The 22,726-nt window shown below is 36.8% G+C and overlaps 1 protein-coding gene across 1 annotated transcript in view; it reads left to right on the top strand.

Moving 5' to 3' along the window:
* The window catches only part of IL15 (interleukin 15), a 36,728-nt gene extending 15,210 nt beyond the window's left edge, over positions 1-21,518 (top strand). The window contains exons 3-7 of the mRNA XM_033001707.1: positions 15,676-15,785; positions 18,324-18,405; positions 18,885-18,926; positions 20,531-20,674; positions 21,257-21,518. Coding sequence (XP_032857598.1) covers positions 15,676-15,785; positions 18,324-18,405; positions 18,885-18,926; positions 20,531-20,674; positions 21,257-21,370 — 492 coding nt within the window. The 3' untranslated portion in view covers positions 21,371-21,518. The remainder of the gene's footprint in view (positions 1-15,675; positions 15,786-18,323; positions 18,406-18,884; positions 18,927-20,530; positions 20,675-21,256) is intronic.
* Positions 21,519-22,726: the final 1,208 nt, after the last annotated feature.

Below are 22,726 nucleotides of genomic sequence, written 5' to 3'. Positions count from 1 at the left end.
ACCTGCTTTGCTCATCATCCATGCCTGTAGAGTAAGATCAAATCAATTACTGTATCCTGAAGAGGGATCAGAAAATAGAAGGAAGAAAGAAGCCTCTATTAAAAAGAGAGAGGTATAGAAAACTGTCAGAAGACAGTACTGGGAAACACAGTAACATCCAGAAACATCTGCTGGAGCAACTGCAAAAATGGTTGGTCCTGCAGGAGAATATTCTAATTAAAACTTCAGCCCAGAAAAGCCCTACAGCCTAAAATTAATGACACGCTGAGAACAACCATGTGCTTCTCCTGCACTCAGGCTGCAAAATGATGAATCACTGACAACCCCATTCTGCTACTTGCCTTTCTGTGTGTCTGACGAAGACAACAGGCAGAAATACTACATTTATTGTAGCACAGACTAACTCAAAACTGTGGCCTCAGTACTTGCAGGCATGCCCACTACATCATCATTGTTGCATTCAGTGATGTTTGAAATATTTAATATTATAGGCTGAATGTCATCGTGTAAGGTATGCATTGTTGGTGTTTTTCTTTTTTTTTCCTGATAAAAAACATTTATATTTGACAAAGGCTTAATGCAGCATCATGTGCTGTAATGTGTTTTTTAAAGGAACAGCTGTATAAAATCTTTCAATTTCTAGCTTCCTTGCAGACTACCCTGATGCTGTGCTCAGCTGGCAGGAAGGATTAAATTGCATGAACAACAAAATTCTCAGCAGTTCTGCTACCCAGCCACTGTGGAAGTGCCCTCCCTTGTTCTTGCTGGTATTGTGTCAAATAGGGAAAGTTTTATAGGCACTTGAGGCAGACACCATCTAATGTTACTAATTGGCCTCATCATTAACCATTTGGAAACTTCCCTTCTACCTCCCAGTAGAAAACCTTTTGGTCATTCTACAACTTCTTGAGATCCTCCTTCCCATCCATTTTGTCTGGTGTCTGGATGAGGGGCAGGGTAGTGGAGTGTAGTAAAAGCTTGAGCCTACAACTATTATGAAGATGGACTGAGAGACCTGAAGGGCTGTGCAGACAGGAGTTCTAATGGTCTTGATGTGGCTTGGCAATCCAAACTGTGCAAATCCATCTGTCATCCATGCATTGCAAAATTTTGTAAGCCAAGGTTTCAGTATCCACTTAACTGATGTAATCTACTCATCTACAGCCTCGGTGTTTCATTTTTCCTCACCTAAGTGGTGAGCTAGGGATTAGCAGTAACCTATGCCCTGAGGTGGAACTATCTCCTTCGTATACTGTTTTAACTTCTAGATTGTCTCTGAGCAGATTTTTATGATGATAAACTTAATTTCCATGCCACGTAGTCATTTTGCTATCATATCACTATCCAGCACAGCCTTGTTGTGAATCACAGTTCTTTCCCAACATTCACTGGTAGTTTCCTGAGTCAAGAAATAATGGTCCCCTAAATGATGTTGCTCAAGGAAAAAAATATTCACAGCTTTTTTGCTGAAAGAAAGGGAGGAAAATGTCAACATGGCAAGTTATTTTCAAATGAAAAATAGAAATAGCTCCAGAAATAGCTAGCTACATAAATATGGTGAGGTGATTCCTGTGACTTCTGATTTCTTACAGAAGCTATCTGGATAACTGCATGAATTTACTTTTAAAAAATTTATTTTATTAACATGTCCAGGCAAACACAGTATTATTTAATGGACTATGGCTTTGAGCTTGCAGTTATGCTCATTTAGTTTCATACAAAAGAGATGTTTCTCACCTCATTATCCTGTTCCACATAGAGAATTGTCCCATTGTCCTGCTCTCTTGCATCTATTTGGAATTCAGAATGCAGAAAGATTGTGCCATAATTTGGCTGATTTTAGGTTTTCCAAGCATATTTTGGTGGATTTAGTTCTTCCAAGATACAACTCTGTGCTACTAAAGAGGTCTGATTTTAAAGTTCTCTGTAATAAACAATGTGAATTTAATTTTTCATCATGATACTAATGCAAAGGAGAGATAACCAAATATGTCAAAATTAAGACCCTGAATCATATTCATCATCCACAATACTTCTCATCTAATCTGCTGTTGATTTGGAGACAAATTTGACAATGTAATTTGAGAGGTATGCTATGGCATTTTAGACTTAAGTCATTTCTTCCTGTCTTTATTTGCCTTACAGCAGAATGTGCCTTTCACTTCACTTAGTATCATTACTTAATTAGCTAGAAATAATTTGTGCTTCCCCTTCCCAGCTACCATTATTTTTTCAAACATGAAGATCTGTGATGTGAGGTTTTTTCCACTGTACATATCCCATGACTCTTTTATCAGTTTTTGGTATTACGTCCCCTCCTTAGAATAGCCAACAGGTGATCCTACCACAGAGGATAGCCTGTTTGTTGGCCTGAGATCCTGTATCTTACATCAGCAAATAGTACATTACCTTCCTCATATTTAGTGAGCCTCAGCAGATGTTTTTTCCTCTGCTCTTCAGATGCTCTGCTCTTCAAATCCCACTCACACTGCCACCTGGGAACATCAAGTGCAGTAACAAACAGGGTCTGGAAATTACAGGAGCTGTCTGCAGCAATGGCAGCAAAAGAAAGCAGCAGAAGAAAAGAGTACATGCTCTGGGTTGTAAAAGTTTGAGTTTGGCCATTTTATCTATCAATCTTTAACAAAAAAAATCCTCAAAATGCCAAATAAATTAGGACTACATTTTTGTTTAGTCAGCAGAAAACAAGTGATTTAAGCAGTAGCAAGATCAGGCAAGGCATAATCCAAATTCAGCGGTATTTTTTACTTACCCATTTTGCCCAGCAGTTCCCCTTTCAGAGGTTCTTACAAATATGCTGGTAACAGGCAGTGGTTAGATATCCTTGAAAGTTTTTAATCTTTTTTTTCATATCGTTTTCCATTTTTTAGAAGTGAGAGTCCACATGTTGTTACCACAAGAGATTAAGGTGTGATAGGCAGCTGTCATATGTGTTATGAGACAAATATCTCCCTAAAAATGTTGAAAAATCTTCTCTAGAAGTGTTAGGTACTATGCAAAGATCTCTTAAAAAAAAAAAAAGGTTAAAAAAAAAAAAGAAAGAGCTCAGCATTTGGTGTTATCTTGGAACTAGAAGTTGGACTCCCAGAAGCCTCTTCTAGTCTGTGACATTAGTACTATGACACTGCATAGTAAACCAATGGAGCGTTCCAAGGCCATTGGAACCTGGCCCAGGTGTCACTGAGATTTTAACTGCAAAGTGTTTGGTTCAGTAGCCAGTCTCTCAAGAACAATTCAACTGTATCAGCTCAGAGGAGAAAGTAATGCAATTTGTAAGGAGCAAGATGCTTGTTCACCTGAAAATCCATACTGGCATTTGGGAGAATTCAGTTCAGTTTCTGAAATCTCCACAAATTCTATGTGTGACCAGGGGCCATTAAAGCAATACTACTGTGTCTCAGTTCTCCAGCAATAAAAATGACATAACAACTCCTTCCTTTTTGTGTTTTGTCTGACTTGTTGAGGTGCTTTATAACCTCTTTTGGAAAAATATTAGCCTTAATTACAGGTTCACATAGTTTAGAGCGTAACACAGTAGGCTCCATCTTAGTGGATGTTTTCAGTTGCTACCATTAGAAAAAAAGTTGTATAGCATTAACATAAAGTATGAGTTCTCAAAAAATGTCAGTCTTTCAAAAATGCAGATGATATCTCCACTTTTTTTTTTTCTAAAACATGAGTTCAAACACAGGCAAAGGAAAATACAAGCAGTATGCTTCAACAAAGCTAATATCTTTTTCTGACAGTAATCATGCTGATATTCATATAACTAAGTAACATATAAAATTATTGAAATCAATGTCTATTACTCCACTTTAAAAAAGACAAAAATCAGACACACAGTGTTGGTTGTGTATTAGTGAAATTTTGTTAGTGAATTTTTAACCACAATTTGGAAATGACTCAGTAAGTATCTTTTAACTGAGCTTATCCTCTGAGTGAATGTTAATCAGTATCCTCTGTAACTGTAAAACAAAGGAATACAAATATGCTATGAATCGAGAAAATCACACCATCAGGAGATAATTACAATTAAAGTAAACAAACACAGTTTCGGGAAAACTGCTGAAGCTTCCTGGTATTTTTTTCCATTGATTTTGACCTCCTGTGCTTGGCTTTGTTCACTTCTGCATAGCTCCTGAAGACCCACGGAGGACAATTAAAAGCGGGTAGGAAATTTAGAAGAATGTACATCTGCCACATCACATCAGAGATGGTTAGGAGGAATGGGCAAATTCTTTTTTTTCCAAAAATCTTCAAAACTGCTGAAATATTACTGAGATTCTGATATACAGTATGCTGTTATCAGGTCATAATATGACTACTGAAGAAAATTTATACCAGACCCAAAACATTGTTAGAAACATCAAAATAGATCTCACAGCTCTATAAAAACTGCAAGGCTTTTGACTATTAAAGGGATGTATTAAGCTGTTCTACTTTGATTGGTGCATGAATCAAAGTGCTTGGTTCTATTCCTGCTAAATTACATAGTTAAAATGTTATTGCATTCACCCTTTGTGAAAATAGAATTCAAATATACAAGAGTTAACAATATCATAGAGAAAGAGTCTATTTCAGACTAAGAGACGTGTACATTTATGAAAACTTAGGTTTACTTTGAGACTAAAAAAAAAGACTTTAGTGAGTCAGTCCAGAATTCATTTTCTGTAAAAGCTGAAAAAAAAGCTTATCACAGAACCCACGCTTATGTAATTTTTATGGTAAAACTTGAAGAAAATACAGTGAAGATATTACATTTGGTCGATTTTGGGAAACATTAATTCACAACTTTATCTTAGGCATACGCCCACCTTTTCATAAAGGCTGGAATTTTTCCATGTAAAGTTTTTCAGCATGTGATGAAGCATTTGGGGGTCCAGTAATCCTGAATGATGAGAGAGACGTGACAAGTCTCTGATCTCACAATCCTGATTTATGAGGGGGATTGGCTTATTCCTCTAGCCAGAAACACAGTGTATGCTTATGTGTTGGAGGAATAGTGGTGTGCAAGCTGGAGCTAACAAAAGTTAAAGGGAGAAGGAGGAGAACTGAGGACTGTTCTCCATAACGATCTCTGTATAAGAAGATGCCTTGGAGTTCAGCTGTGGGACAGGGCACCTTGGATCAGGAGAGGCATTTGTTATTTTTGAAGGAAAACATACGTCAAGTTCCTGTATTTACATGACTTTTGTCTCAGTTTCAAGTGGAGGACTCTTGAAACACCTATGCTGTCTCTATAAATTACTTTGATGTAATTTAGTACCGAATACTTCTCATTACCAGCTTGAGGATGAAGGAGACCTTTGAGAGGTTTTGTTCAGCACCATGACTTCAGTAGTACTGGGATACGTGAAAATAGCATCAGGATCTAGAAAGTGATCTTCACAGGCTGAACCTACTCCACGTTCTGGTGTGAATGGGATTTCTACCACATTTATTCTGCAACTGAATGGATGACTACCTTGATCAGTTAAAAATGTTTGGGGAATATAAAACAGTTGGGTCATCACTACAGACATTGATTTTATACACACCCCTTGGCTGATGCCATCATTTCTCCCTGTAGGAGCCAGTAGTAGTTTAAAATCAATCTGTTTGCTTTCATTTCCTTACCAGGTAAAAGCAAGGAGCTGGGAGCTAGAGAGAATATAGGGAAACCCTAGTGAAGAGCTATTATGCACTGGCTCTGAATAACCCCATGGGCATAAACCCAGTTGAAAATTCTGTTGTGCATTCTTGCTGTTACCATTTGCATTCTCTCTAGCTGATCAGAATAAAAAGTGTTGCTCTCCTTTCTAGTACTCAAATTTATTTTGGGCTTTGAGAAAACAATCTTCAGCAGTTGGATACCTGTAATCCAGGCAGCTTTACCAGCTTTCCTACTCTCTCTCTTCTATTATTCCATATTCAAAAATACGTGACTTGTGTGTTGTACTCAAGAAACCCTACACTACTAACATTTGTTATCTTGCTTAGGGGCCATCTAACAGTACCTGAACATATTTTAAATGTAAGGTGATACAACAGAAATGTCTAGAGCATGTACACTGCCGATACATTCACTGCTTAAGTATCTATGAAACTTTTGTTTCCAAGGGAATCTTTGTGAAACTTTTCTCCTGTTCTACTTTTGAAACAATTTCTTCTTTCTCTCTTCCTTTTTTTTTTTTTTTTTCCAAAGGACAAAACCCCCACTCATCTCCTGCCCTCATGTAACCAAAAATATCTCTCAGATTAATAAGATTTTATGGATGCCTGTAGATTATTTTGCATAATTTAAACGACACATTAATATTTCAGGTCTCATTTTAAACTGTGCGATTTCAAGATACGTGGGTCATAGCGAGGACAAAGTAGTTTTCTAGTAGTTTTCATCCAGCTAAAGATGAATGACTTGACAGTAGTGCAAATTTATGTGCCGTGCATATGTGACAATTTTGAACAAGAAACTAATAGATAATTTGACTACCACTCTGAATAAGATGGAGTGTTGAAAGTGAACTGATACATAAACGTCGAGAAGGCCAACTGAAGCTCTGCATTAAGGCTAGTAAAAGTGACTTTTCAACAATAAGGTGATCCAACAGGATGGAGGGCCAGTAGTGATCCTCTGTGCTTTCTAGGATCTGAAGGTTTTTGCCAGTACCTTTCCTAACAGCTCAGTGCTCATACCATATGAAAAGTACGGTAGTATTCAAGAATTGGGACAGACTGATTTATCTCAAAGCAATCTAAGACACCTGTTTTGTCCTGACTTAAATATCAACAAACAAAAAAAAAAGAATTTATATCAAGGATCTTAATTTTGATTTCTGTTTGTACTTCAATTATTTTCTAAAGGAAGGGTAATTTTCTCTAGTCCACATAACCACTAAAAAAATTTTTGCAAATTAAATAAACCTTTACTTTAAATATACTACGCAGTATTTCTAACTAGAAATAAATTGACGTGCCATATTTCTTAAGCAATTTTGTAAGTTATACCCTCAGTTTCCTAACTGTTACAATGTTTTTTATCCTAGAAGACAATGAACGATTACTTTTTTGCTTGCTAGTTTGTTTTGTAATTTGTTTGCACCTTTTGTCAGCCTTCCTTCCAAAAAAATGGGAATGGAAGTAGTTAAATGGGAATGGAAGAGTTAAATATGAGTAGCTAACCTATTTATGATATTGAAGCAAAAAGAAGCATTCTCAAAGTAATAGGTTATTCTTTTTGCTCACCATCCCTCAGTTATTATGAGGGATAGGGAAGCACCTTCAGAAAAATATGCTAGGCGTTTGAGTAGTATAAATGCCTCACTCTTACTGAAACCAACAGAATAATCTGATATTTATCATCCCTTCAGCTGACCACAGGCTTGGGTCTATGCAATGCAACTTTGCTATGTGCTCTGAAGAATTCTATACATGCCTGCCTTGGTCCCAAAAGTAATCTTGAAAGTGTGTTACGTTGTCCCAGGTATTTAGAATTAGTAAATGATAGCCCTTCCATGCAATTTTATTCCTAGTGTGCAACTAAGAGAGAATAAAGGTTTTTTTCTCTTTTTCAACTAGGTTTCTCAGTTTTGAAATATCTATTACAAATGATGAAAATGTTCTCACAGTGCCTGGTGAACTGAAACAAAAATAAATATATTGAAACCACAAAGAAATGAAATACTTGTTTTCAGGAAAAGGGTAAATACCAGCCGTTGTTCCATTGTAACGTCTGAAAATAATATGTATGTTTACTCAAGGTACTGACACTGTGACTTTTAGAAAACACAAACTGACCTAAAAAATGAAAGATATGTTCCCTTAGGTTATACATGCTTGCAAAAGCAGTACTCTAGAAAATTACATTATGAAGAGGCGTCATTAATGTAACCTTTTGCATTTTTAAATTACTTACTGTCATATTTTAAATTTATAAATTAACATTGCCTGTCAAAAATTGAAATGCAAGATGACAAAATATTTACATAGGAGAAATTGCTACATAAAATTCTAAAAAATCCATTAAAAGGAAAATATTTATCTATACTGATAAACATCAGGGGGAAAAAAGATAGATAAGTTATAATCTGGAAAACATTATCCCCAAATCTGACAAGCTTTACTTGCATTCTCCTTTGCTGGAGACTGGAGGATATATCAGGTAGGTATCAGTATGCTCTTTTTTTTGGCGTTCACAACTGGCTGCGTTTGGAGACGTTCAGAGGACTTCTGCTTACAATCAGCTCTGACATTCCTAAATTTGGTGTTCTTCTGTAATTATATCAGGGACATGTACCTAATTTTTAACCTGTAAGGACTATAACCCTTTCTTATCTGCCTGTTGCAACTGACCGGTAAGGTACATACTACCCGGAGACCCACATGGGCTAATGAAGAGTCATTGTGTGACACACCTCTTACAACAGGATTTTCTGCAGGCCTTTGAGGGTACAGAAACTGTGTAAAAGAAGCTTTAATGTAAAACAGGTTTTCAACAAGATGACTCCTGCATGGCTACTCTGTTGCAAAACTGTTATTGGCTGCCTATACAGATCTAAGACAAAGATCAGTAATGTCAGTCAGGCTCTGAAAACAAAAGGTAGAAAATCCAGTGAGAAAAGAGCAGACATGGCAACTTGCAGGCTCAATACCCAAGTGTAAAACAAACAGTATTATTAAATCTGGCCTAATCAATTTGCAAGAAAGACCTTCTGAGATGGCATACAGCAGGGGTACTGTGGAGAGGCAGGAATGGATAATTCACCTTGGAAAAATCAGACAGATGCAAATTTTGAAAAAAAAAAAAAAGAAGAAAGTTTTGTTTTCTGGGACTGAAATGGTGCTGGACCTGTTCTTGCAGAAGTGTTGAAAACTTTTGGGTGTGTGTTCTCAGGGGGAATCATCTAGTTCAGTAGTTCAACTTCTGAAAAAAAGCATTGGAGCAAAAGTCAGTGAGCTCAGAAATCATATATAGATTAGGGCACATTTTGCTAAACAAACTTCAGTGCTGACTAGTTCTGGCTTTTTTTTGTACATGTGTGTGTTTTATTAATGTCCTTCACACTTTGAATCTCCTGAAATACAACTGCTTATTAATCTGGGAGACTATACTCTGAAAGGCCTTTTCACTAATTATTGCATATTGCATCCTGAGGGGGCTCAAATCGGACCATCTGTGCCCTACAAATGAGTTGTTTTGATGTGTACTTCTTTACTTTACTGACTATGCCTTTAGCTCATTAATTTTGCCACTACCAAAACTTGGGGCTTCTCTATTTATCAATCACAGTTTTTGGCAAGCAAACCTAGCATTAATATCATATAAGCTTGCATCAGGACAACATTAAGTTGATCTTTCATAATTTATTAAGTGTTTGATACCTTGAAAAGACTGACATTACATGGAAGGATGTTAAAAGAAATAAGCATGTATTAGCTTTCTTTTCTGGCTGGATCTTGCCAGCAGGCAAAAAATGCTTAAGAGAGACCCTGAATTGACAGGCAAGGGGTAAATCTAACATATGGAGTAAGCAACAAGTTTGATGCCCTGGTCTCTCAATCATGTAAATAGGGACCTGACACCCCTATTTCAAGCAGAGCTATTAATGGAAGAGGCCTGTGGTCATGGAGTATGCATTGTTCTGAGACTGTGACTGACAAATCAGTGAAAGCAGACAGACCAAAATAAAGCTCTTAGCTTATAATGTTCATATGCATATTCAACTAGTAGCATTTAAATCTCTAAATACTGCAGCACTTTTGTTGGGTTTCATTGCTACTGTGACTGTAAGGTTCTTTGGAAAGGTATAAAATCATTCTTTGCAGCAAGAACAAACTTCCTCTCAGGTCTATAGCCAAGTATAAGACACATCTTCATAAAGCAATGGTATGAGCCCCAGGCCTCGAGCATGTTTTGCAAAAAAAAGGTCAAAGGAAATATTTAACTTTTTACATTTCAAATTCTGATGTTTAAGATATTGAGTGGAATAGCAATGACTCTGTGACCTTTTGGCAAAATTTTCAAACAGGCATTGCAAACTTTACTTTCTGGCATAAATGCCAATTAGCAAGAGCACAGAAGAAGCAAGTCCTACTGCATGACTATCAAAAGCAAATCAACAAATATTTAAGCAAACCAAGAACACATAAATGCATAAATGATTAAACTGAAAGTTTCCTGCCATGCTGATTACTGAGAATACTCTTTTGAAGGTCAACACTGCTTACATACAAGAAGAATAAATTAGGTAGAATACTACTCCACAGGAGAGGTGCCAATGTACAATAAAAACAAGGAAAGCTATAGTTCTTGGGGCAAGTGGAGTGAAGGGGAAGTAATCAAAAAGGAATAATATTTAAAGAATGTCCAATTTAAAATGGCAGCTGCAAACATGTTTTAGCCTGCCTAACTCTAACTAAATACAAAGCTTGTAAGAAAATGCTTTAGCTTTGTGAAATAAAGGCTTGAAGGTGTAACAATCTAAGGCATGTTTTGGCTCTTATCCAGACAAGCATTCAAGTATGTGATTCAGTTTAACACTCAGTAATTACACTAACTTCCCTTCTGGATCAGTAAGTACACGCTAGACAGAAACATGGAAAGCTCACTCTTTGCTTTCAAACCTTGAGGAGGAGAGCTGCCAGTAACACCTGGTGGAGCATGAGAGCGGGTTTCCTAAGCTTCTGGGTGAGGATGGGTAAGAAGGGAGAAGAGGAACCAAAATGGTTGTGGAATCATGATGGATTCAGGCACCACGATAGCAAAGAAGAGACTTTTTCATGGTTGCTGCATCAAATGGTGCTCAGAACAGAACTTACCAGAGTTGTAAAATATGTTTCTTCGATAGATGGTACTAGTCTGTAGAAACTGGGAAAGGATTTAAGGCCCTGGTACTAGATCCCATCATAGGAAAATATTACTTTATGTTAATATTAATAACATACAAATGAAATTACGCTCAAGGGCTGCACCTATAGGTAGCATCTGCTACAGAGTTTCTTATTGTTTCAGAGTACATTAATGCGGTTCTCTGTTTTTATCTTTGAATTCTATCCCAGCAGAATAAATACATTCTGACACTAATTCATATTCAGGGATTTCTTTGTCTCCCTTTGGTTGTTGCCTTTAAACCATCTAGAGGAATTTAGGAATGAAAGAGCAGAGATCCTTCAATGTTCCAGCATTTAGTCTATAACAAGGCACTAAGAACATGTCTTTCCTCTAAAACTTATTCATGATCCATGAAAATTTGATTTCAAAATTACTTATTTAAGGGCTCAATACTGAAACATCTATCTAGTTCAGAAGTATTGCTTTCTTTATGGGCTCCATTCCTTTTTTAGTCACTTCCATTAGTTTATGAAATCTTTACTCTCCCTGGTTTTTCTCCTAAAGAAAAAATCTTTATTAAAAAAAAAAAAAAAAGCTTATTTTATACAACTAGGATACAAATGGAAAAAATGTCTGATTTTCTTCCCAGTCTTATAGATTCTGACATTAAAAATGCTCTATATGCTTCTGAGCATACAGAAAGAACTTACGTATTATGCACAATATACAACCTTAAATAGATGAGCACTCTAGTTATGCAGCTACTTGGTGCTTTGTCCCCTTGAAAGGGATTGCCCTAGCACAAGAGGACAGAACAATTAATTAGTGGACCCAACAGAGAGCAGCCGAACAAGAGCCACAGGATGAGATTTTGTTGGGGGAGGAGGCAGGGTTGTCTAAAGGAGGCTATAATTATTGCGGCAAAGGAAACACTGAAGGAGAAGAAATGTGGAAACAATGCAAATGAATAGGTGTAGAGCTCAGCTCTGCATGATGTAGACAGTACTTGAATATGTATCTGAAAAAAGCACTTTATGTCTGAGATGTTGCTCAAGAAAACGTCCAAGGACTAGGGAGAGCTGAAGGTGATGGTACAATTTTAGAGGGAAATTTGCAGCAGAAACAGAGAAGATAACCCCATTTTAATGCTGGGTATGATGTTATATGGTATGATGTATCTATTTTCCCAGTTTGGGTCATCTGTCCTGGTCATGTTGCCTCTCAACCTCTTGTGCTCCCCACAGCCCACTTGCTGGGGGTGGTAGGGGAGAGCAGAGTGAGAAAAAGAGAAGCCTTGCAAGCACTGTTCAGCAATAGCTAAAGCACTGGTGAGTTACCAACACTTTTTTGGTCACAAATCTAAAACATAGCACCATACCAGCTACTATGAAAAAAAATTAGCTCCATCCCGACCAGACCTAGTAGAACAGTCTAGCAAAATGGAGGCTGAGAAGACTGCTGTCTACTTACTTATCAAAGAAGGATCCCAATGAAAGAAAGAGCTGTTTTAGACTGAAGAACAGTATTGAAAGCATATGTACACATAAACAAGAGGTACTCAAGGACTTGTGCATTCAAGATCTACATTCTCCAACTAAGAATAACAATAGAGTTCAAAATAAGCAATAAAAAATAGTGGATCTTTGTAGATAACACCATCTTGAAGAGGTACTAAACTTTCTTAGTTATGAATATCACATCTCAAGAATTCACTGAAAAATTTATAAGCAAATCTTAATACAGAAACCTAGATATATGGTATAAAGGCAAAGACATGTAATTTTAGCTTTCACTACTTTCCATCACATGTAACTTAAATACTGTAAAAAGCTAGGAATATTTTATTTTGACTAACTGAAATTATAGTTTCTGTGACAGCCAAGACAACAAAATCAGCAACTGTTTCTGCTTTGTTAAAAATTTATTATTTGCTTATATGTTTGTTTCTTTAAAGATAAAACAGTACTACTGTGATTTTACTCAGTGGTAACTGCTCTTAAAGTACCTTCATTATAAAATCCCCATTCCTTTTCCAAACATATTATTGCATATATTATAACTCTCAATTACATTTTGAAATAACATATATTCATTTACAAAGGCTTTAATCCTTAACCTAGAGTTGCAGGTTATCAGGACACAAGCTACAGATAAAAATATGTGTGTATTTAAATATGAGCTGCTCCCTTGTCCAAAGTTCAAGCTTCCATAAAACAAAGGTATCGGAGATGCAATGAAGACAGAGTGGAATTGTTTAATGATTAAACAGAGTAAGAAATGAAAAACTGATGCTAACCAAAGAAAATTTTTACATTATAACAATGTGTGCTCAAGGCAGAATAATAATTTGTCAAAGCATGTAAGTGAGTTAACATTCTTTATGTTGTTGAGTAATAGTTTGGATGAAATAATTAAAAAATTCAAGTAGAACATGGCCCTGAATTGTTGAAAGGAATGTGTTAGGTGATCTACTGGATGTTAAGAACCTCCTTCCCTATAAACAAATGGAATAGCCTTTAGAGTATGCATGTAGTATATTTTTAATATATTTTATAATCAGTACAAGTTCTCGATTACTTCTAAACTCTAAGCTTTTATTTTAATTTAGCTATGATTATTTCATTACTATAAAATAGTTACCTACCATACTTAAGAAAACCAAAGATCAAGACAACTACATTAATCATTAAGAACACAGTGTTCCATTGTCATCAGTAGTGAACAATTATTAAAAAAAGGAAACAAATGACAAAATAATGATAGCCCTGGCCCATTATTCATTAGGTACTATAATGTATTATTTTCTTCACCTTGAACACTTTGTTCTACAGCATAAATTTGACAATGCTTTTGGACTGAGAGGAACGCATTCCTCTCGAATCAGATTTTTAAGGCCCCATAATACTAATTATGAAACACAAAGCTAGCAAATTCTTATGAATCCAACATAAGTTTTTCATATTTTAATTTGTAGCCACCTGATCTTGTTTAATAAAAATTGGCTTGTAAAATGATCAAAATATGTACCTATTATAAAATGTTTCTAATATATTTTAAATAATTTTGTTAAAACATGTTTTTAAAAAAATTAAACATGGGATCAAAACATTTTCTTTAGCTGTATCCAACAAATGAGATTTTAAATTTCTTGAAATGTACTTTGAGTTTCCCCTAAAGGCTACTTTTGAACTTCAATTAAATTTTAAAAAAATAAATTGATTGACAAATCAAATCAAAACAGTTAGTATGCAGATTTAAAAAACCTCAAACCAACACCATAACAAATTTCAGATCAAACAATATTAACTGTGAAGAGGTTACAGCCTTTCTGTCATACTATAACAAAATGATTTAGCTCTTTTGACCATAGCCAAGCAGTTAATATTTCTCTTCCATTACTTTCTTATATGTTTGGAAAATACATATTTACATATACTTAACATTTTGGTTTTAACAGTCACATATTTTCAATTTCCATTTGCTGTGGAAACATTAGCAGATTGAGCCTTGTTTTTAGACATACTTAGGGTAACAATAACACAGCATGTTCCATACTGAAATAGTTCAGAAGATAGATGAGAAATTACTTGTTCTGGCCTTACTGCAATTTAGATTATATGTTTATCATTCATTTACATACTTATTTAACTGGTTTTGAACACACACAGGTGATAAAAGGGTCTGGCACTGCTTTCCATTATTGAGTGTGGAAATTTATGTAGTGATGAGGTTGTTACACTACTTCAGCTATATATGAAAGTTTGGGAAATAAAATAATTGCAAAGTATGTAAAACATTTTCTATTTAAGAGAGTAAAATGTTATAAATACTATTCAGAGGTCCCCTGTTACACGTTTAAGTATTACTCTCCTGGCTTTGCCAGTAGATAATTTTACAAGGTGGCTTTCAGCAAGCTAAGCCGCAAACCTGCCAATGTATGGATTGACCTTTCATTTTGATATTTTTACCACTGCACAGTGCTAACTCTTGTTTTATTGTGCTCGCTGATCCATTTTTAAATATTCACTTGCAAGCTAGTATGTAAATAAACTACTGCTAAAGAAACATCGTTTGAGTCAGTTAATATAGAAGTGCTGCACATATGATAAGAAACAAAACTCTGGATCAGAAGCACAGTTGCAGGTAATTAACCTAGCTCTGTGAAAGAGCTGTATCAAGTTAAATTAAAGGGCTTGTGACTTTGCGACAAAAGTTCCCAGACTGTGCAGAGTGAAATGTTTGCTGATGGTCAATGCACAGCTCACACCTCCTCCTTATTTTCCAGTTGCCACACTCCACTGACAGAATTCTTAAATGCATCACTTCCGAGTATCAGAGGTATATACACTATGTAAAGAAGTATAAATATATACTATATCTAAATATTACATTTAAGAACTATACACACAACTATAGCATTTGATGTATTCAATGCAGAGGTTCATATATATGCAACCACAATATTCTAGGTAATGTTATAGTTGTATGTAATTCGTGGAATTTGGGTGGCAAAAGGTAGCCAGGGGAAAGATCTCCAGGATGGAAAACAAAACAAAAGTTCTTTAACGTTGTCCCTGCATTAAATTGCAGTCTGCAATATGAACAGATAAATAAACAGGGAGTTCAGATTTTTGCAGTGTGTCTTCAGCATCTGATATTCTGTGAAGTGTTTTGTAAAGTGATTATATATTTCTGCAAGCTACAGATCAGTTGGTCTTTCAATCTATACACAACAGGTAGTCTTGTCTTGATTGGATGTCTTGTCAAATTGGTTAGGTCAGTACTAAAACAAAATGCTGTGAAATCAGATTGTGACAAGTTATTGTCTTTGTTGTGTCTTTCAGAAAATACACCTGAAAAATATTTGTCTGCAATATCAGCTGTATCTTCTTCTCAACAGCCACTTCCTTTGCCTTTTAAAGAATGAGTTGGGACTAATCATCATCTTCCTATGGTAACTACAAAGTCAATTTTAATTGGACAGTAAATACAAATTATTTAGTTTTACTGTTACAACTGTTACTTGTCTCCAGTTGCTTTAGAGGGTGGATCCTCTCCTGCCATGATATGCAGTCCCCCATTGCTTCATAGGCCATGGTCTCTTACTTTATTCTGTCTTTGACTAGACTCAGACTGGTTAAGACTGCATCTTGGTCCTAATCTACATAACCCTCAAGCTGTTGGAATTGTTGCATTACATATAATGGTTTGGGTTGGAAGGGATCTTACAGATCATCTAGTTCCACCCCCCCTGCATGGGCAGGGACACCTTCCACTGGATCAAGATGTTGTTGAAAGCCCTGTCCAACCTGGCCTTGAACCCTTCCAGGGAGGGGGCAGCCACAGCTTCTCTGGTCAAACTGTGCCAGTGTCTCACTGTCCTCACTGTAAAGAATTTATTACATCTAATCTAAATCTGCCCTCTTTCAGTTTGAAACCATTACCCCTCATCCTATCTCTACACCTGCTAATCCAGAGTCCCTCCCCACCTTCCCTGTACCCCCTTTAAGCACTGGGAGGCTACTCTAAGGTCTCCCCGGAGCCTTCTCTACTCCAGGCTGAACACTCCCTAACTCTCTGAGCTTGTCCTCACAAGGGAGGTGCTCCAGATCCCTGACTATCTTTGTGGCCTCCTCTGGACCCATTTGAGGAGGTCTATGTCCTTCATATGTTGGAGGCCCCAGAGGTGGACACAGCACTGCAGGGGTGGTCCTCACAAGAGTGGAGCAGAGGGGGAGGATCTCCTCCCTCAACCTGCTGGTCACACTTCTTTTGACACAGCCCAGGATACAGTTGGCTTTCTGGGCCACAAATGCACACTGTTGTGTCATGTTGAGTTCCTTGTCAACCAAGTCCTCCTCTGCTCTCAATCCATTCTCTGCCTAGCCTGTATTTGTGCTTGGAATTGTCCTGACCAATGGGCAGGACCTTGCACTTGGCCTTGGTGAACTTCCTGAGTTTTGCTCAGGCCCACCTCTCCAGCCTGTCCAGGGCCCTCTGGATGGCATCCCTGCCCTCCAGTGTGTCACCTCACCACACAGCTTGGTGTCATCAGCAAGCTTGCTGAGGGTGCACTCAATCCCACAGTCTCTGTCTCCAACAAAGATGTTAAACAGCAGTGGTCCCAACATCAACCCCTGAGGAACACCACCCACCACTGCTCTCCACTTGAACATCGAGCCATTGACCACAGCTCTTTGACTGTGACCATCCAGCCAATTGCTTTTCTTCCAAGTGGTCCATCCATCAAATCCATGTCTCTCCAATTGAGAGACAAGGATGTCATACGGGATAGTGTCAAATGCTTTGCACAAGTCCAGGTAGATGACATCAGTCACTCTTCCCTTATCCACAAATGCTGTAGCCTCTTTGTAGAAGGCCACTAACTTTGTCAGTCATGATTTGCCCTTAGTGAAACCATGTTGGCTGTCACCAATTACCTCCTTATTTTCCACGTGCCCTAGCATAGTTTCCAGGAGGATCTTCCCTACGATCTTGCTGGGCACAGAGGCAATCTCCATCAATTGCTATATGTCTTTGTAAAAAACCCCACAATATGTGAGCATTTTTAAATATATATGCTGAATTATGCATACAACATGCCTCGTTTCATTCTCACTCCAGTTTCCTTTCTTAGAAAACTGGCCTTGCTTCTAAGGCCTACATGCCCCACTTGTCTCTTTGTGCCCCTTCAGTCAAATCTCTGACATTTCTTCTCTCTCCCCTTAGAAAAAACATGGTAAGTGTCCTCTGATTCTTGTTATAAACCCCCTCTTCTTCCTTTCCCCAAAATCTTGCGATTTTTAAGCCTTTGGTTCAGGCTTAAATGTTTAACAACCTCTTGTTTTCAACCAGCTTCCCAAAACAATTGGTCTGTCTTTCCCTACACTGTCATATATTATTTATAGTACAGTAGTACTGAAAGGTATCCAAATGGGGACACATTAAAACTGCAGTTCACATTCCAGAAATCTTCCAAGGAGAAGGAAATCTTCCTTCCACCCTTTAGGGGTTCACTTTGAGCAAAATCTTATCCATAGCAGGAGGAAGCTTTCCTGTATACAAAAAAATATGTCTAAACTGACAAATAATATTTCTATGGGGCTTAAGGTAGAAATTCTATAGTAGCCGGGGGGGAGAGTTTTCAGTATAAGACACTAGGAAATTAATGACTTTTTTTTTGTATACTTTAAAATTATTGTAGGTATTTTATGTTAAGTATTTGAACGTTTCTCTTCCATTACATTATATAAAACTGGACTTTTTAAAAAATGCACTGACTGTTTATACAGTGTGTGACTTTGAGATACAGTTTTTATGTATCTATATGATTTTATGATTTGCCAAATATACTTGCCCCACACATTTACCATATGTATATATACATGTAAACAATGCGTCTATAGTATCTTAATAATTTCTGACTTTTTTTCAGGATAAACATTGTGTACACTTACTGAGACTAATGGTCACTGTTCTTCATCTGTTCTAGTGCTTATGTACCAAAGACAGCAGCAGGTCATTGCAAGTGGGAGGAAGTCCTGAAAGACCTGGAGCAGATCAAGACATCCAAAGTAAGTTCCTAAAAAAGTCAGCATTTCATATAATCATAGGAGCACACATAATTAAATATTTAGCACTGCACTCAGTAGTGACAGGGAGCAGGAAAAGGGATAGTGTTTGAGTAATGCTGTTTCATGGGTGGAAGCAAAGGAATAGAAGGTTAAAGGTAAGTGGAGTTGACCAAATACTGCAGACTGTAGAATCAAATATTATTTTCTTTCTCACTTTTCCTAAGAAAAGGGGCAGTGGTCTTGGGAGTTAGCTCCTCTGGAGAAAGTATTGTGGGACTTGATTCTGATGAGTCCTCCTCACAGTGAAGCCCATCCTGCAGGTTACTAGGTGACTTTCAGATCCCCTGACTTGTTGGCTCCCAGCCCCTGGATGGATTGGGCCTTTCAACTTGGAGCTAATCCATGTCTTGCAGGGTTAATTTTATTGTCTCTAGATCTGTTAGTTAGTGTTCATAATTCTAACTCTTGTTTTCTTGTAGGACATTGATGTCAGTTTATATACGGCAAACACAGATGAGGATGTAAGTAAACTTAAAATTTTACAACTGGTCTAATATGGTAGCTTCATTTCTGTACTAACAACTTTCCCCTAAGGTGGCCTTGGTCTAATCTGACAAAAGCTTTGGAAATCAAATAATTTTCCTTAGAAGGAACAGTTCTGTTAGTTAAAGTACTTACAGTGAATTATGTAAGCAGGTATTAATTATTTTTATTGAATCATCTGCTATTAAGATTAATCAATTAAAAGGGATGATCTAAAATTATTTTATCAAAGCAAACCGCTAAAATAATATTGGTATTCATTTGTAATTTAAGGGAGGAAAAAAGTGACAAAGAAAATACTTCCAAAGATGATTATTTAACACCATAAAATACTAGAGAAGTGTAATATGTAAAGTAACTGTCAGCATCTACCTGTGCATTTCTCTGCTTTTGCCACTCCTTAGTCTAGCAACAAATGCGTAGGTACTCTCAATGATTTAGATTTCTAACAGTTGCAGATTACAATTTACCCTGCAAAGGATGAATTATGTTAATTTGTCAATATAATTCTTTATTCAAACATAGAAAACTATGCAAAGTATGATAATCTTAAATGCAGTTTCCATAAATTCATTTCTGAAGAGACTTTTTCATAATCTGTTTTTGTGAAGCTCACGGCACTTCATGGGACACATGCATCCCACCTAGAAAATGAATCCAGCCAACACCCCAATCCTAAATGTCACCTTTGCCGTAGCCCTGGTGGAATTGGCTGGATTCACTACAGTGGCAGTAGCCTGCTTCTGGGACACTGCTTTCCTGACAACACAAACATTCACACAAGGTCTGTGCCATGAATCCTGTACCTGAAGAGTTCATGAAAGGTTTCCTAGAAATGATGGACTGACTATCCCAGTGCAGAGTGGTCTCCGTGTGCATGCAGAATAAAGCAATGTTGATGTATTTGGTGGATCTGGCAAGCCTGAGAAAGCACGGAGTCTGATGTGTCTGTACAGTTAGCCTGGTGCATGGCAGGAAGAAAGGTCGCAGAACATGCACGTCCCTGTCCCCACACACATCCTCTCAACTGAGTTGAGCCAGAGAGGTTAATCCATTGTAATGGCTGATTCAATAACTGGTAATGCCAGGAAGATTTTTCTTAAAGTGGGACAGCCTGATATGGAAGTCAGACAACCTGGGGACATATTCTTGGCTTTATTGTTGACTTGATGGAGAAATTAGCACCTCTGCTTCTTTTTCTTTAATTTGTGAAATAGAGGTAATATCTACTTTCTCTTCTGCCCTACCTATTCCGAATTCAGAAATGAATTCTGAATGAAAGTGCTAGAACTACGAAGAATAATACTAATTTAATTCCACTACATTTAATTATATCCCAAATTCCTTTCCTAATTAATTATTTTCCTATGTTCTTCACCAAGACAATATGTTTCACCTCATCTTAGCAAATTGGCTGGCCTTTATGTCGTTAGCTCTCACAGCCAATCTTTGCAGATATTTAAAAGTACTTGAATAGTAAGAAGAGATATCCAGTAAATAAAAATCTGCCACTTTGTGATACATTATATCTTATCTTCACTTATTCCAATTGTAAAACTATTACAACTTCATTTTTTTTCAGAAAGAATGCCAAGAACCTGTAATGCGATGCTTTTTCTTAGAGATGAAAGTGATTCTTCACGAATGTTTTATCAAAAATTGTAGTAAAACACAGGACGTATTGAACATATGTAAAAATGGAAATGCAAGCTTACAAAACAACAAGGTAAGTAACACCAGCAGTCTTGGAGAAAAGGCAAATCAAAAGTGTTTCTTCAGTAGCGGAAATACCTCTTTTGTTGTGTGAAAGGTGGGATGGTACAGGTGACAGCAAATGGGATCCAGTAATCTATACACATAACAATGAAAAAGCTACACATACAACAGTGAAAAGCAGAATTTAGTGTTTTTTTAGAAAAAAGCTTTCAGGATTCCCAGCAAAGCAAATACTTCTGACTGTGCATGCATACATATGCCAGGGTGTTTGAATGTGTACGTATAAATAACAGTTTGTAACTTCAGTATCTGAAGTCAGGTATGCTCAGACACATGCAGAAAAATATCCTAATTTTCAGAGGGGCAGCTACATGCATCTCTCACTGAAGTGCTCTATCTTTGAAAGTTGATCCTACTCAGAAAGCAAGCCAGGAGCTGCACAGACCATAAATGCTGTGGAAGCCTCCAGCAATGCTTTCTGTAGCCATTGACTGCATTGGAGCTATTCACAAAAACAGGACAAACAAGGGTTAGTTGTCTATCAGAACAAACAGATCAGTACCCTGCTTTACTATTGCATTTTGTTTTTCAGTTGCATTCCATTACATCAGCAAAATGCAAAGAATGTGAAGAATATGAAGAAAAGAATTTTACAGAATTTATACAGAGTTTTGTAAAGGTTATACAGAACGAATGCAAACACTGATCAAAAGACACAAGCTGGGAACCAAGATTCTTCCGTGAACTTCCTCAAAGAAATTAGATTATCACCAGCAATATACTGGAAAGAACATCACTTACACTCTTGCTTACGTAGCATAACAAACAAAGAATAATAAAATTCCTGTAATTCACAATGTATTCATAATTGAATACATACAGGTGATACTACTTATGAAATATAAATGAAAGGAATTTAACAGGGTTTAAAGCTTCTTCTTGATTTAAAGTGTCTTTATGTTTCAGTAAATTCTCCAGAACAGAAATCCTACCTAACTTACCAACCTTCCAAAAAAATTCTCTAAGAAGGTCTCAGGTTATCTGCAGTGTGGACCTCCTCATGACCATCAGTTCAGGGCTAACTGAATGGGGTTTCAGAGAAAAGCTCTTCTTTTATTATTATAAATATAAAACTATCACATCCTATTAAATCATTTGGCTATAGCTATTTTTGTTATCTGAAATCTATCCCTTTACTGTCTGTGCTCCTAGAAGACCCTAGCTCATCTCTCACTTCTGTTGTTAGTCATGTCTGGCAGTTTTCCTTGCTATTTTTTTTTTCTCATTACGCTCCTCCAATGAACTAGTGTCAAAACACAAGCTGAGGCCTATTTGTCTTAAAGGTCTATTGGCTATCTCTTAATATATTTAATTCTACTATTGTTTTCATGTAAACCAAATTACTTGTTTTACCTAAGGATTCAAACTCAAAATTTAAAATATTTATTTAAAGATTCTTCCTTGTCTTTTTGCCCTTTTGCACAATGGTAGCTTAAGGTTATTAAAAATTATCTACAGTCTGGTGTTTGATTCCACTGTCGAAAAACAGAACACGCTTTGTTACTTCATTTGTTACATCTGACACGGACACTACCTTAGTCATTACGGTAATTACTACAGTTCCTTTGGCAATAACCAATTATTTCAATCTAAATTTCAATCAAATAAAAGTAGCATAAAATTAATTCTTTGAATAAAGGACACGACCAAGTCTCTTACACACTTAAAAAAAAATAATTCTATGCGGTAGAAATCTTTCCTATGTAATTGAACTTTTAACTTCAGTTTCTTTTTGGGGTAAGAACTTTGAAGGCAGGAATCACTTTTGGCCAGTTGCTGGAAATCATGGTAACTGTATTTCCAAGACTCAACGCAGTCACTTGTCCCCTGGTAGTTCTGAAATTTTGCACAGTCTTCTTTCAGCTCTTTCTAATGTAAGTGCTTTCTTTATGATTCATAACTATGTCATACCAACTGCTATCCATAATAAGTAATTCCTTCCTCCAGGCACCTCCATTTCTCCATCTTCATTTGATAAATGGCTGAGTCATTCAGCTGTCCA

This window comes from Tyto alba, unplaced genomic scaffold (assembly GCF_018691265.1).
Source record: "Tyto alba isolate M040663 unplaced genomic scaffold, T.alba_DEE_v4.0 Super-Scaffold_23, whole genome shotgun sequence".
NCBI lineage: Eukaryota > Metazoa > Chordata > Aves > Strigiformes > Tytonidae > Tyto > Tyto alba.
The sequence above is the reverse complement of the archived record's forward strand: the minus strand, read 5'-3'. Positions and strand labels throughout refer to the sequence as shown.